The 13,717-nt window shown below is 31.5% G+C and overlaps 1 protein-coding gene across 1 annotated transcript; it reads left to right on the forward strand.

The window, feature by feature from the left end:
* Positions 1 to 3,403: 3,403 nt before the first annotated feature.
* LOC110022140 (60S ribosomal protein L22-3-like) lies at positions 3,404 to 13,469 on the forward strand. The gene is made up of 2 exons (XM_020720985.1): positions 3,404 to 3,726; positions 13,049 to 13,469. The coding sequence occupies exons 1-2, from the start codon at positions 3,482 to 3,484 to the stop codon at positions 13,191 to 13,193; spliced, it is 390 nt and encodes a 129-aa protein (XP_020576644.1). The 5' UTR covers positions 3,404 to 3,481; the 3' UTR covers positions 13,194 to 13,469.
* The last annotated feature ends 248 nt before the right edge of the window (positions 13,470 to 13,717 follow it).

The raw sequence follows: 13,717 nt of genomic DNA on the forward strand, positions 1-13,717 counted from the left end.
CCTGTTTTCATGCTAAATTAATTTTGTTATTTATATTTATTTTTTTAATTTTAATAATAATTTCACATGTTTTTTATGTGAATTTTATTTTTTATATTTTACCTCAAATTATTTATATATGTCTTGAATATATTGTATTAAATTGGTGCTACTCTCAATTTGCTAAGTCAATCTATATTTTCTAGTTTTATAGGGACTCGATTTTATCTAGTTCCAAGGTCTTGGTTGGTGGAACTATATTTACTTCATTAAAAACTTGTGCATATACTAATTGATTAGCAAATATTAAAGCTTTTTTTGGAAGCAAACTTTTAAATTTCACATAATAAATGCTGGGACCACTTGCGAATGAAGCGTCCGTTTAGGACAGCTTGTGCTTAGATAGAAATGCGGACCGTGCGGTTCGACCCGAGTTTCGTGTTTAGTGTAAAAAGCCAACTGTATTTTCGGTAAGTTCCTCAAACGCAGTTTCCAAAAGTGATGCGGATTTATCAAAACGCTCATGCAACGGATAAGTTGCCCCAAATAGAGCCGAAGACCTACTAAGAAATGAATGAATGAAAAACATTGATTGTTTAAATATATTGAAAAAGCTTTAAGTCAAGCGAAGGAACAACTGAATCTTTTAACATAATAACGTCTAATCAGGTTACGCATCATTCTTTAATATTAATTTTAAAAACGGTGCAAAGAGTAAATGATAATTAGGATTATATACGAAAGTTAGTGATAGGAAATAAAAAGCCTAAAGCCTAAATACAAAGATTTAGATGTAATTACTCTTAATTTACGAAATCAACTATATTTCTTATAAGTATTTTCTCTGTTAAAATGCCTCCCTTTACCGTCTTCTTAGTGAGCGTATTTTCTATCTGGATTCCTGACGTAGATCTACGTGCTGCGGAGATTATTCCTGAGTTATTTTCAGGTTATTTCTGGGTTATTTTCAATAATCCTGAAATCTCTGCCGCACGTAGATCTACGTCAGAAGTCCGCACAGAAAAATTATAGCACTTCCATACAATCATTAAAATACAATTTTAACTTTTAACAAATACAAATTAAGATAGCATGATTCAAATGTTTTTTCTTTAGTAGATCCGATGAGTCTTTATGACCAGTCGGACATACATCATAAAATATAAGGTCAACAGGTGCGCCATACCCTGGTGCCATCAGTATGCTCAAGGAACTCAAGTGGACGTTTATGAGCTATGAGGTACTACCTAAGAGTAGGGTACAACTCCATAGGCTCAAATGAACATCACAAAAAAAGTGACATAAGAAATTGACTCCAAAATGTTGAACAAATTAATATCATTTTAAAGCTCTCGATGTAATTTATTTAAGAGGTTAGTGAATTAAAATTTTTATGGTTGAATTGATCATAATACGTTCAACAACATTTACTGATTACTTTTAATGCCAATGAAAAAAATATGATGACATATTACCATGTTGCATTAAAATTTTTGTCAACCAAGAGAGAATAAGGACTATTCAATATTGTAAATGTTTTGTGGAATAAAACTTTATAGAGATTGTGTGAATGCTGAGAGAACTATTGTTTAAATTTAGGATTGACAAAAATTGTAACGAAGCACCACATTTGTTGAAATGTTCTTTTCTTCAAAAGAAATCTCATGCTACAAGTGATTTATGATTTGTAAGTTTGTAGAGGTCAAATGAGTTCCAAAAGGTTCAAATCTAAACAAGCTAATTGTATGAAATATGTGACATCATATGATTTGATGTGATGAATTGATTGCTTGTGAAGAGAGAATATTGGCGAGATATGTACCTCGATTGACTAAAAGAGTGGGTGGTGATAAATGACCACCTCAACCCTTAGAGCTATGTGATTGCAAAAAAGAGAAGCGAAAGCTACTCAACAAGACCAAATTAAACCAAGTTTAATAGACACATAGCATCATAAAGTTTCGATCAAAGCACCAAAAGAAAAGTATGACACAAGTCACAACGATTGGATTATAACTTCAGCCGCCAAAGTTGAATCATGTAGCCCAATTTCTCTTAGGTCGATCAATAGATTATGAGTAAAAATCCTTGAAGTCATTGTGATGGGGGTACCGGTCGATTAAACCTCAATATCAGGCGGTCATGCGCGATCATGGGTCCAAAATTTCATGAGCAAGACGAATCAATAAAAGGCCTCCGAAAATACCGTTTGATCAAACAGTCATCTAAGAAATGAGGTTGGGGCAACTCGAGCAATATTAAAGGGAAACACTTTTTGAAGTTCTTTATGGCCTAGAGCCCCACTAGGGAATTCATGTAACATTAGTATTTTTAAATAATGTAATGTTTTTTTTTTTCTAGGTTCTTTTTAGGCATCGGAGTCGTCGGCTTTTCTGTTTATGTGTCGTCGTATAAATTTTTTTATTCGAACAAACCTCCCTCCAAGATCATATCAATGATTGGAAGAGAAGAGTAATTGAATGGAAAAGGACATACGACATACAAATAGACAAACAAATAAAAAGAAAAAAAGATGGAAAACTTATGTATGGGTAATCGTCGCGTGATGAGTCGAGAGCATACATCTGAACAAGATGGAAGGCTTATGGTGCTGGTGGTGAGGTGGGAAGGTCGGCGCGGCCGCCTGAGGAATCAGAGCAGATAACGTTGGGAGAGAAGGGGAGCGTGAGTGTGGTTGCGTGAGGAATCGGGGAGGGCTCAAGCATCTAGGCATTTAGGGATTTTATTTTTTATATTATTATTATTTTTTAATATTTAAATATGCCTCGATGTGTGTTTTGCAATTGCATGAAACCATATCAATATATGTGTCATTCCTTGGCAAAATTGACGTTCTAGGTGCATTCGTGTAGTTCGTTTAGTCATTCAAGGTCATTTGAACAAATTTGTAGAGGGACGTGTTAGTTTAAGCCAGTTTCGTGAGCGACATGCCGAATGAGATCTGCTAGTTCGATCGACGTCGGACGACTGACAAAATGCCGATCGACCTTCACTTAAGTAACTACTAAAGTCTAGTAGAACAACCTTGGCAATATGCCCCTCAATATGTGTGAGAGGGTCTTAAATTGGACGCTTTGAGATCCGGGAAACGATATATGCGTGAAACATGATTCTAATGCGCTCAGCTGGATATCCCACACATCAGACATAAAATTTTTCCCTTAAAAAGTGATAATAATATTCTTTTTTGGCGAGATATTAAAGGTTTGAGATGCACTCGTGTAAATATAAATGTATGTGAGATATGTAAATACATACGAATTGTGTGCTATGTAAATCCCCGGTAAATTATTAGCGATTTCTTTTCCCAACCGATTTTATCATCCGACGGTGCCGAAAAGCATAACGTAACACAGATCTGGCGGTTCATTCCACACTCGCCGACCCTTAAATACCAATCGACCATCTCGGTCCTTCGAAACCCTAACCCTAACTTCGAACTCATTTTTGTTCAGGAAGGAGCGAGAGAAAAGAAGAAAAGATGAGCCGAACGGGAAGCAGCGCCGGGGCTAAGGGCGGGAAGAAGAAAGGCTCGACCTTTTTCATCGATTGTTCGAAGCCAGTGGAGGACAAGATCATGGACATCGCCTCACTCGAGAAGTTCCTTCTGGAGCGGATCAAGGTCGCTTCTCTTGGCGGAAAAGCTGGTACGTTGGGAGATGCTGTACGCGTTACGCGAGAGAAGAGTAAGATCACGGTTACTTCTGAAGGACCCTTTTCCAAGAGGTATGGCTCTCTTTGCACTATTTTTTGTGGTGGATTTTATTGGGGTTGTCGAAATTTTAGTTCGGTGTTTCCGGAAATGAACCTCTTTGATTTTTTTCTTTTTTTACTGACAAACATATAGTTCATTCTACTTGTTTAATTTATTATTTTCCTTGCGTTTTGTCACTTTACTCATTCATTTTATGTTAGAAATTCATGGAGTATATTTTGTCAATTAATAAATAAGTATATTTTACAATGGTAATCGCAGTTTTTGTTTTCATTCTATTATATAAATCATACGAAAAATACTCATGCATTTGATGATATCATGAGCTTAGACGCTAACATCAATTGATGGTTTTTAGACAGCAAGTTGGTGAGGGGTGAATGGGGTGTAAATGAGCTTTTTCTCTTTTACTATAAACTTTTCCAATGCAATGGCTTACAATAAGCACATGAAATATATGCTAATTAATCAGGCAAATGCAAATGCACCTATAGATGATTGTGTAGTAATATATCAATGGTAATGCAAGAGTGAACAAGCTATAATCAAAATATATATTGTTATATTCGACTTAGCTTAAAATATCCTTACGATCCATTAATTGACATTTACGTGTTTTCAAACTAGTAGAAAAACCATTTCATTATATGTTACGAAGGGGATGTACATCTATATCTTGATCCAATACGAGTACTAACACATCTTTCCCATGAACATGTCAAAATTAGGGCTGTCAAAACTGCTTGTTGTTCACGAACAGGTTCTGTTCGGCTCATTAACTAGCTCGTGTTCGATTCATTTGCTAAGCAACCAAGCCGAATACAAACAAAGATTTGTTAGTTTGTGCTCGACTCGTTTTGGCTTGAAATAATTTGATTGACTACAAGGCTAAAAAGATTTGTAATCGGTTAAAATTATTAATTAAAAAATAAAAATAAAAATTTATTTAAAAGAGTATTTTAATATAAATAATAAGATTGAAATGTCACCCTATCCTTAACATCCTACGGCTGTGTGGCTAGGGTTGTCAAAATGACTCGTTGTAAGTGAACATCTCGTGTTTGGCTCGCTATGCAACGAGCCAAACATGAACAAATTTTTTGTGTTTGATATATAACGAGTCGAACACAAACAATGTTTTATTTTAACGAGTTGAGCCTAGGCTCGTTTAAGCTCGACTTGTTTACACCCCTGGTCAAAACCAATCAAATGATTATGATGAGGGGTTGCTTTCCAAAATCTTTTAAAGCTTAGGTATTGTATTAGGCAAAAATAAAAAAAAAAAACTAAAGTAACTAATCTCTAAGATTTAAGATTGCAATATATATAACATAAATTAATATTCAATATTATTGCAAGAGATTGAGTGACCAAATAAATATTTTAAGGAGGCTTGATTTGATGAATAATTTGATTCTTCAAAAACCTTCCATAAATTTTATCCAATCTTATGGTCCATGTGTTTTTATTTATTTATTTCTTGTTCTTAAAGTTATTTTCATTCACTCAGAATTCTTTTTTATAATTTAGGCAATACTTAAAACATAATATTTGAATCTTTTTCGAAGTATAAATTAGTAAATAGGTGTCCATAAAATCTTTTCTAACAACCATAAATATTGTCCATTCAACTTTTTTGTCATAGGAGCTGAGATTTTATCAATCTTTGTTAGGCACATTGAAGTGAGAAATTAAAGGATTTTCTAAAGTATTTTACTATATGCAGATATTATAATAATAACAATAATTAGAACAACTAGATATTTAATAAATGCTACATAATGAAAATATTTATCATGATTATAAATAATGACATGCAAGTTTGGATCAGAATGGCTAATTACGTAATCAATGATACAATAAACTTGTTTAATTCTTTAAATAAATATCATTTAAATTTAAAAAGAAGCCAAATTAGTTTCTATTTTAATATTAAGATGTTTTTGTAATAATATTTTTTTAACGTTCTCTTCTTGTTCCAATTCATAGATAAATCAAACTAAACAAAATACATTAACAAATAAGCAAACATTATATAAGCTTGGAATTGAACTTTGCATGCTTGAATATTCATGATTTTTTTAATTTAATAATGGCCTCGAGATTATAAACACTTCTAGTTAGCTTGGAGATGTATAACATCATCATCATAGGCTGGTGATTATTGAATAATTTGTTGAATACTTGTCGTCATTAGATGGTTACACAAAATATTTGTAATAATTAAATCATTGATTAGCTAGTCATACCTCGTATGATGAAAAAAATAAGTTCATAGGGGTGTCATCTTGAATAAAATAAATTTGATTTGTTAAGCATCCATACATCTTTGCTCAAATTGTTATAATTTTATTAAAAACTTCAAAGTTGAGCATTCTTATACGAGAGCACTTATAGAATGGGTGATTTCATGAAAAGTTACAAAAGAGAGACAAAATTGTAAGGCCATTGGGCTAAAGCAGACAATATATTGATGATTGCAAGTGTGGGTTGTTACAATTGGTAGGTGCCCACCTTGTAAGCTACATTGATGTGACAAACCTATGAGATTAGGAGTTCAAAGCAAAACTATATTTGAATAGATGGGAGTTCAGATTGTTTTAAATGTTATTTTGTGGCAATGCACCATCGGGAAGATGAAAATTAAGTATAAAATAGGATAAATGCTATGTCATGGGAGTTACCTCATAATCCCCTCAGATGTAGTGCTAAATGGTGGGACCTACCTCTTGAATACGTCAGTATCTCCAAAAAAAGTCTTATTTGCATGGTGGCTGGTTTTAGGCTATGTGCAATGATACTTATGAGCACATGGATTATTTGAGCGGGTGAGATTGTGAGACCTTTAAGTAGAATGATTCAAGGTGTCTTTTCTTATAATGAACAGATTTTTAATAGGAACTTTAAAATTGTGTTCTCATGATGGTGCACTTGTAGGATGTTGCCTCAAGGGATGGAGTTCTGAGGATATTAGATTAAAGAACTTGAATTGAACATTTGATTATACCACCATCATTAATAACAATACTAATAAGAGTATCTCTAGAATCAAGTTAGAAAAAATCCTTATTTTAAAATTGTGTTTTGATTTGATTCTTGGGTTCAATTGGATTGCTTGTTTGATTGGTGTGTGTCATATAAAGAAGAAGAATATTTTAACCTTTATTCACAAAAACTGTAAAAAAATTGTAAAATTTATAATTCATTCTTGAACGCTTAAATTATTAATTGGAACTTTAATTAAAAATAAATTGGATTTATTGCATAATTATTAATGAATATGCTTTAAGCCATTTGGATAAAAGATTTCTTGCAATTTTTACATTAAATCTTTTATAACTTGCATACATGTAATTTAATTATTTAGGATACAATTTTGCTACTTCAATCTTATATTGATTTCTTTTTAAATACTACGTACTTGGACTCTTAGGTTTTGCTATATATCAATAATTGATTACCTATTTTAGGAATTGAATATGTTCAATGAATTTTGAGAACCAATTTAAATTGATTGCTTTGATCCGGGTTGAATGTTTCATTCTTGAACTCTTAAATTATTAATTGGAACTTTAATTAAAAATAAATTGGATTTATTGCATAATTATTAATGAATATGCTTTAAGCAATTTGGATAAAAGATTTTTTGCAATTTTTACATCAAATCTTTTAGAACTTGTATACATGTAATTTAATTATCTAGGATACAATTTTGCTACTTCAATCTTATATTGATTTCTTTTTAAATACTACGTACTTGGACTCTTAGGTTTTGCTATAGATCAATAATTGATTACCTATTTTAGGAATTGAATATGTTCAATGAATTTTGAGAACCAATTTAAATTGATTGTTTTGATCCGGATTGAATGAAGTTTTTGTGTATTTTTGGATTTCTCTATTCTATCCCTAAATCACAACTTGTTGAACAACATCAGCTATTAATCAATGATTATTCTACATCCATTGCAATTGATTGATCTACATAGCATGAATGGATACTATGGTACATTTCAACATCTTTGATCCTTATTTAAAAATCGAGTTAAAACTTAGGTGGACCTTCATAACCCTAACCTCAACTCTGAGTACAACTCTTTAACACATGAACATAAAGGACAGCAGAAAGGGGTGAAAGGATGAATCATATGAGAGTTAATGTGTTAAGGGTGGGAAGATGAAAGGCTCGATATTTATCATCAAATTTTTAAAACAGATGGAGGCAATATAAATGCATATGTGAGATATGTAAATTCATAAAATAATAGTGTACCATTTATAGTTGATTAATATATAAATGCACTGGCTTACAATAAGCACATGGAATGTATGCTAATTATTCTAGAAAATGCAAACACACATAGATGATTGTGTAAAAAATATATTATGGTAATGCAAGAATGAAGAAGCCATGATCACAATATAGTTATACTCGACCTAGCTTGAAATTCTATTCCGATTCCATTCATTAACATTTATTTGCTCTCAAGCTAGTAGAAAAATCATTTCACTATATTTTACCAAGTGGAAGAACTTCTTTATCCTTTATCCAATATGAATACCGACACATCCTTCCCATGAACATGTCAAAATCAATCAAATGATTATGATGAGGGGATGCTTTCCAAAATCTTCTGAAGCTTTGGTATTGTATAAGACGAAAATAAAAAAACAACATAAATAATCTCTAAGATACATGATTGCAAGATGTATAATATAAATCAATATTCAATATTATTGCAAGAGATTGAGTGACCAAATAAAGATTTTAAGGAGGCTTGATTTGATGAATAATTCGATTCTTTAAAAACCTTCAATAAATTTGATCCAACCTTACCGCTCTTTTTTTAAAAAAAAAATATTTTTTTATTCTTAATGTTTGTTTCATTCACTTAGAAGTCTTCTTTATAACCTAAGTAATACTCAAAATATAGCATATGAAACTTTTTTCAAATTCTAAATTTATAAATAGTGTTCCCAGAAAATTCATTCTAATAACTAGAAAAATTGTCCATTCCACTGTTTTAGTAATGGAGATAAGCTTTCATCGATCTTTGTTAGGCTCGTTGAAGTGAGGAAATTAAAGGGTTTTCTTAAAGGATTTAAGTGTGTGTGTGTGTAGATATAATAATAATAACAATAAATTAAACAACTACACATTCAATAAATTTATATAATAAAAAAATTATTTATTATGATTATAAATATTAATGATATGAAGATTTGGATCAGAATCGCTAATACATAATCGATCATACAAACAACTTAATTAGTTCATTAAATTTATATTATTTAAATTTAAAAGTAAGCCAAATTAGTTTATATTTTTAAATATAAATTTGTATTTGAAATAATATTTTTATTTTTTGACGTTTTCTTCTTGTTCCAGTTGATAGATAAATCAAACTAAACCAAATACATCAAAAAATAAGCAAAATATTATATAAGTTTGGAATTGAACTTTGCATGCTTGAACATTCATGAATTGTTTATTTAATAATTGCCTCTGGGTTATAAACACTTTTAGTTAGCTTAGAGATGTATGCCATCATCTTCGTCATAAGCTGATGATTATTGAATAATTTTTTCAATACTTATCACATAATTAGATGGAACCACAAGACCACGGTAACATTTGAGAAACTCTTTTCCAAACTTGTGATAAAATAAAGATTGAAGTCATTCATGAAGGCTCCATTTCAGGTGGTATTCTTCAATATACTTTACCTTTTGTGTAACATTTCACTAGGAATGCTAAAAAAATGTTGATGTCCTCAAAAATGAGCTTTTTTTTCGCATAAGTTTAAACCGCTGAAGTTTTATGTATGTAATATGAAATTTTAGATGCGAGATATGTAAATAAATAAGAATTATGTGCCATATGTCTTTATTTCCTTATAATTTGTTATACTCACGCATTTTATATTTTTACTCGTTCATTCTAATGTTAAAATTCTTAATACATTTTACTAATTTTGAAATATATATTTATGAATTTTAAAGGATATTCTACTATGATAATCGCAATTTGTTTCATGCATGTGATGTGCCAATCGTACATGATATGTCTGTGCTTGGCTCAACAATAAATAAACTGAATGTGAATTAGTTGTATTTAGCTTGTTGACAAGCTTGAGCTTCTTTGTGCTTCAATTGATGGCTAACAAAACAAACTGATTAAAGCTCGACTTTTAAATTGAATTAGTTGTATTTAGCTTGTTGACAAGCTTGAGCTTCTTTGTGCTTCAATTGATGGCTAACAAAACAAACTGATTAAAGCTCGACTTTTAAATTCAGGATATCATAATTTGATTGAGGTCTTTTTGTGTTCCAATGGAGTAGGATACAGAGCATACCCTTAATGGTTGTGATAGAACTAATACTTATGATGACAATAATTATTTTTTCATGATCTTGCCTATTATTTATTAATATTGATGCGTTCCAGAAGATTTGTGATGGTAGAGTAATTGTTTAGTGTCTTAACGTTGCATGAAAATACAACACAGACTCGACCTATAAAAGTGACAGATAAAGATGTCAAAAATTTTTACTTGGGAAACCCGAAAAGGAACAAAATCACGGGGCCTAGCTCCCTCAAAAGAATCCACTATGTATTAGTGATTACTCACACAAGTCACTGTCCCGTGGGCATGAAATAACTACACAGTTCTTTAAGGTACAATATTTTGCTGCATAATGGCCAAGAGTGATGTAAGTTGGAAGCAACTATTGGGACTCAAGTACACTGTCTTCAAGATGCGTCTCTGCACAGTATACTGGATGTCGTACTATTTTGTCTGGTGTTTCGGTATTCTACAATGTACGCTGGGAGTATGTAACACTTTTTGACTCCAAAAGAAATTTTGACGTAATGAGCAGAAAATGACTGATGGTGGTCGACGACAGTTGTAGAGCGAGCAACATTGAGTGGGGGTGGGGGTGGGGGTGCACCTCCGATCTTTCTTCGTTTCATGGTCTATTTATAAAGGGAGTCTGACTCTATTTATAGAGTTTGAGAGAGGTTGTCTCCTTGCAAATAAGGAATCCAAACCATTCCATCTGACGACCTGGAGAATTTTTCTTTATTAGACAATGTTTTGTCGATATTTAAGTGCATTAATGATGTCGAAATTGAGTTATTTTGGGCTTGTTGGATTCATCACGTCGAGACTTTTGATTTGACTATAAGCTTGTCAGATTTGAAATTTATTTGCCCTTTCAGTTAGGCTCCGAAAGCTTTCAAGGGCTGGGCTTGATTTTACTTGGATTGGAGCCAATCAATTTGAAGGTAAGTTTGATGAAATCGGAGTTCTATATGAGTTTTAATTGTAGTTTGAACATTTCTCACTCAGAATTCTCCTAGTTCCGTGCAAATCGTCTCGAGATTCATGTCAAATGATAAATTTTATTGATGTCGTATCAAAATTTTTATGTTGTTTATGCATTACATTAATTAATGTGCTTGTACAGTTTGAAATTTTATATCCATAATTCAATTTAAATCAAGTTTTTAGGTCTTTAATATAAGTTAGGAAAAGCTCGAGCCCTTAAGAATTTTTTCGGACTTCCCATTTTATTAGTGAATTATATTATGGAAAAGTTATGGTTTGTTTTTTCATCTGAATGTTTAAAGACTTGTCGATGAGATGAACTTCATCTCTTGGTTGGGGCATTTAGATACATACCACCCAATTCCTATGTATTTACATATCAAATACTGAAACTTTATTTTTTATACAATTACAAGACCTAGATGTTTCAGATTACATAAAAAATACCCACTATTTTAACTTCTAAAAAGTGAAATAAAATTTTTCATGCAAGTAGGTGGCATATATGTAAAAATTGAAGTTTAGATATTGAAGTTTAGATGTTTGATATGTGTAAATACATAATAATTGAGTGGTATGTTTGTAAATCTTCCTTCTTAGTTTTATTCGATTTGCTTGTAGTTACTTATATTTCTTCTACTCTTATTGTATCAAGATATGAATGTTCTCTCCCTTGGTAAAAATATAGCGTAATGGTTTCTATGTACTAGCTTGAAGGTCAAATGAGTGTTCATTAGCTGAATCCCCAGTAAGGGTGTTCTAAATTTAGTCGAGTATAATAATCTTATTTTGATCATAACTTGTTCACTCTTGTGTTAGCATAATATATTTTTTACACAAATCACCAATATCTGTATTCGCATTTGCTTGATTCAGTAGCATATTTTTCATGTGTTTTTTGTAAGCCAAATCATTGGAAGAGTTTAGGACCATAAATTAATATTAGAGTTTGATGCTCGTGATATCATCAAACGCATGAATATTTTGCATATGATTTTTATGATAGAATGACAAAAAAAGTGTGATTTTCATAGCAAAATATCCTTATTTATTATTTTTTGAAATATATTCCATGAATTTCTAATATTAAATGCTAATTGAATTCCTTTCACCCTTGCTTTGTGTCATTGTGAAAACATAATTGTATGGATTTGTAATTTGGGCAGTAAGGAGTTGTTGATAGACAAATTGAGTATGACTTCAAAATAAATATGCTAGAAAGATCTTCGATAAACCGTGAAGGTTCGATTGAGAAATAATTAGATTTGAGAGATGATGCGACTAATATTCAGATAAAAAAATTATTTATATGCAAAGTATGAGTTGAATTTGTGCTGCTGAGAAATTATTTGAATAAAAAAGTGGCAGATTGATAGTAATTTGGATCGAAATTATTTGCTAAAAAAGTGTAAAATAGAGTAATTCCTCTTGCAAGATGAATGGAAAATGAGAATTTATAAAGCAAGTCTCGAAAAGTTAATGATTGGCTATGATGATTATGTTGACAAACCTTGAGATCAACAAGCTCAACCCTCTACAGATATGATAAATTCTTTTTTCCAAAATAATAATAATAATAATGAGTTGGTATTACGAAGTGAGTTTGGTTTTTAGAAGTCCAGAAGGCTAATAAAAGATTTTCCCTATATCATTTTATGTTCACTTGTTTAGAATTAGGTGAGTTTATGTATTAAATTGAACATGTGGAATAAATGCAGACATTGTTTTGTTATGGGGCTTTTGCATACATGCCACCCAATTCTTATGTATTTACACATCTAACACCTAAATTTTTCATATTTACATGCATGCCACTAAAAGTTTTAACATCGCGTAAAAATGCATGGGTTCATGACACCAATGTTTGATTAGTGTCAAGGATCAAACTTTTGGTCTTATATATGTAAATACATAAGAATTATATGTTATAAAAAATGAACCTTTTTATTATTATTGTTTTTCAACCTGCTTAGAAAAAAATAAAACTATTTATGTCCAGATATTTAAAGTATCTGACGAAGAAGTACCTGAAGAAACACAACGTTCGGGATTGGCTTCGAGTCATCGCCTCCAACAAAGACCGGAATGTTTATGAGCTGCGCTACTTCAACATTGCTGAGAACGAGGGCGAGGAGGAGGATTAAAATCTTAGTTCCAGGCATTTGCTGTTCTATTTCTCTGCTTCTTTTTTGGGATTGGACCTTGAGAAACTTGCATGTTCTTTTTGATTTGCTGTTATTTATCTTTGAGAAGTATTTTTTTTTTACCTTAAGTTGGAAGAAACTTGTAGATTTGATTCATGAATGTAGTTTGTTTCAGCACATATATACATATTTCAAATGTCATGCAACATGAAATTGTGCTGTGCATGAATGTCAGGGAATGTGCTTTGATGATAAGTGATTAAAGAAGCACTTTTAGTGTTTGGTTTGCATATGTTTAGTTAAAATGAAAGAGTATTTGCATACGTGCCACTCAATTCCTGTTTATTTACATATCTAACACCATAACTTCAATTTTTCATCCATGCTACCATAACTCTGCATGAAAATGTGGTATTTTTTATGTAATGTGAATGATTTGGGTGGTGTAAATGTTAAGAAGTAAAGTGTAGGTGTTAGATGTGTAAATATATAGGAATTGGGTGGGGTGCATGTAATTGCATTCA

This window comes from Phalaenopsis equestris, unplaced genomic scaffold, assembly GCF_001263595.1.
Source record: "Phalaenopsis equestris unplaced genomic scaffold, ASM126359v1 Scaffold000002, whole genome shotgun sequence".
In the NCBI taxonomy this organism is placed as follows: domain Eukaryota; kingdom Viridiplantae; phylum Streptophyta; class Magnoliopsida; order Asparagales; family Orchidaceae; genus Phalaenopsis; species Phalaenopsis equestris.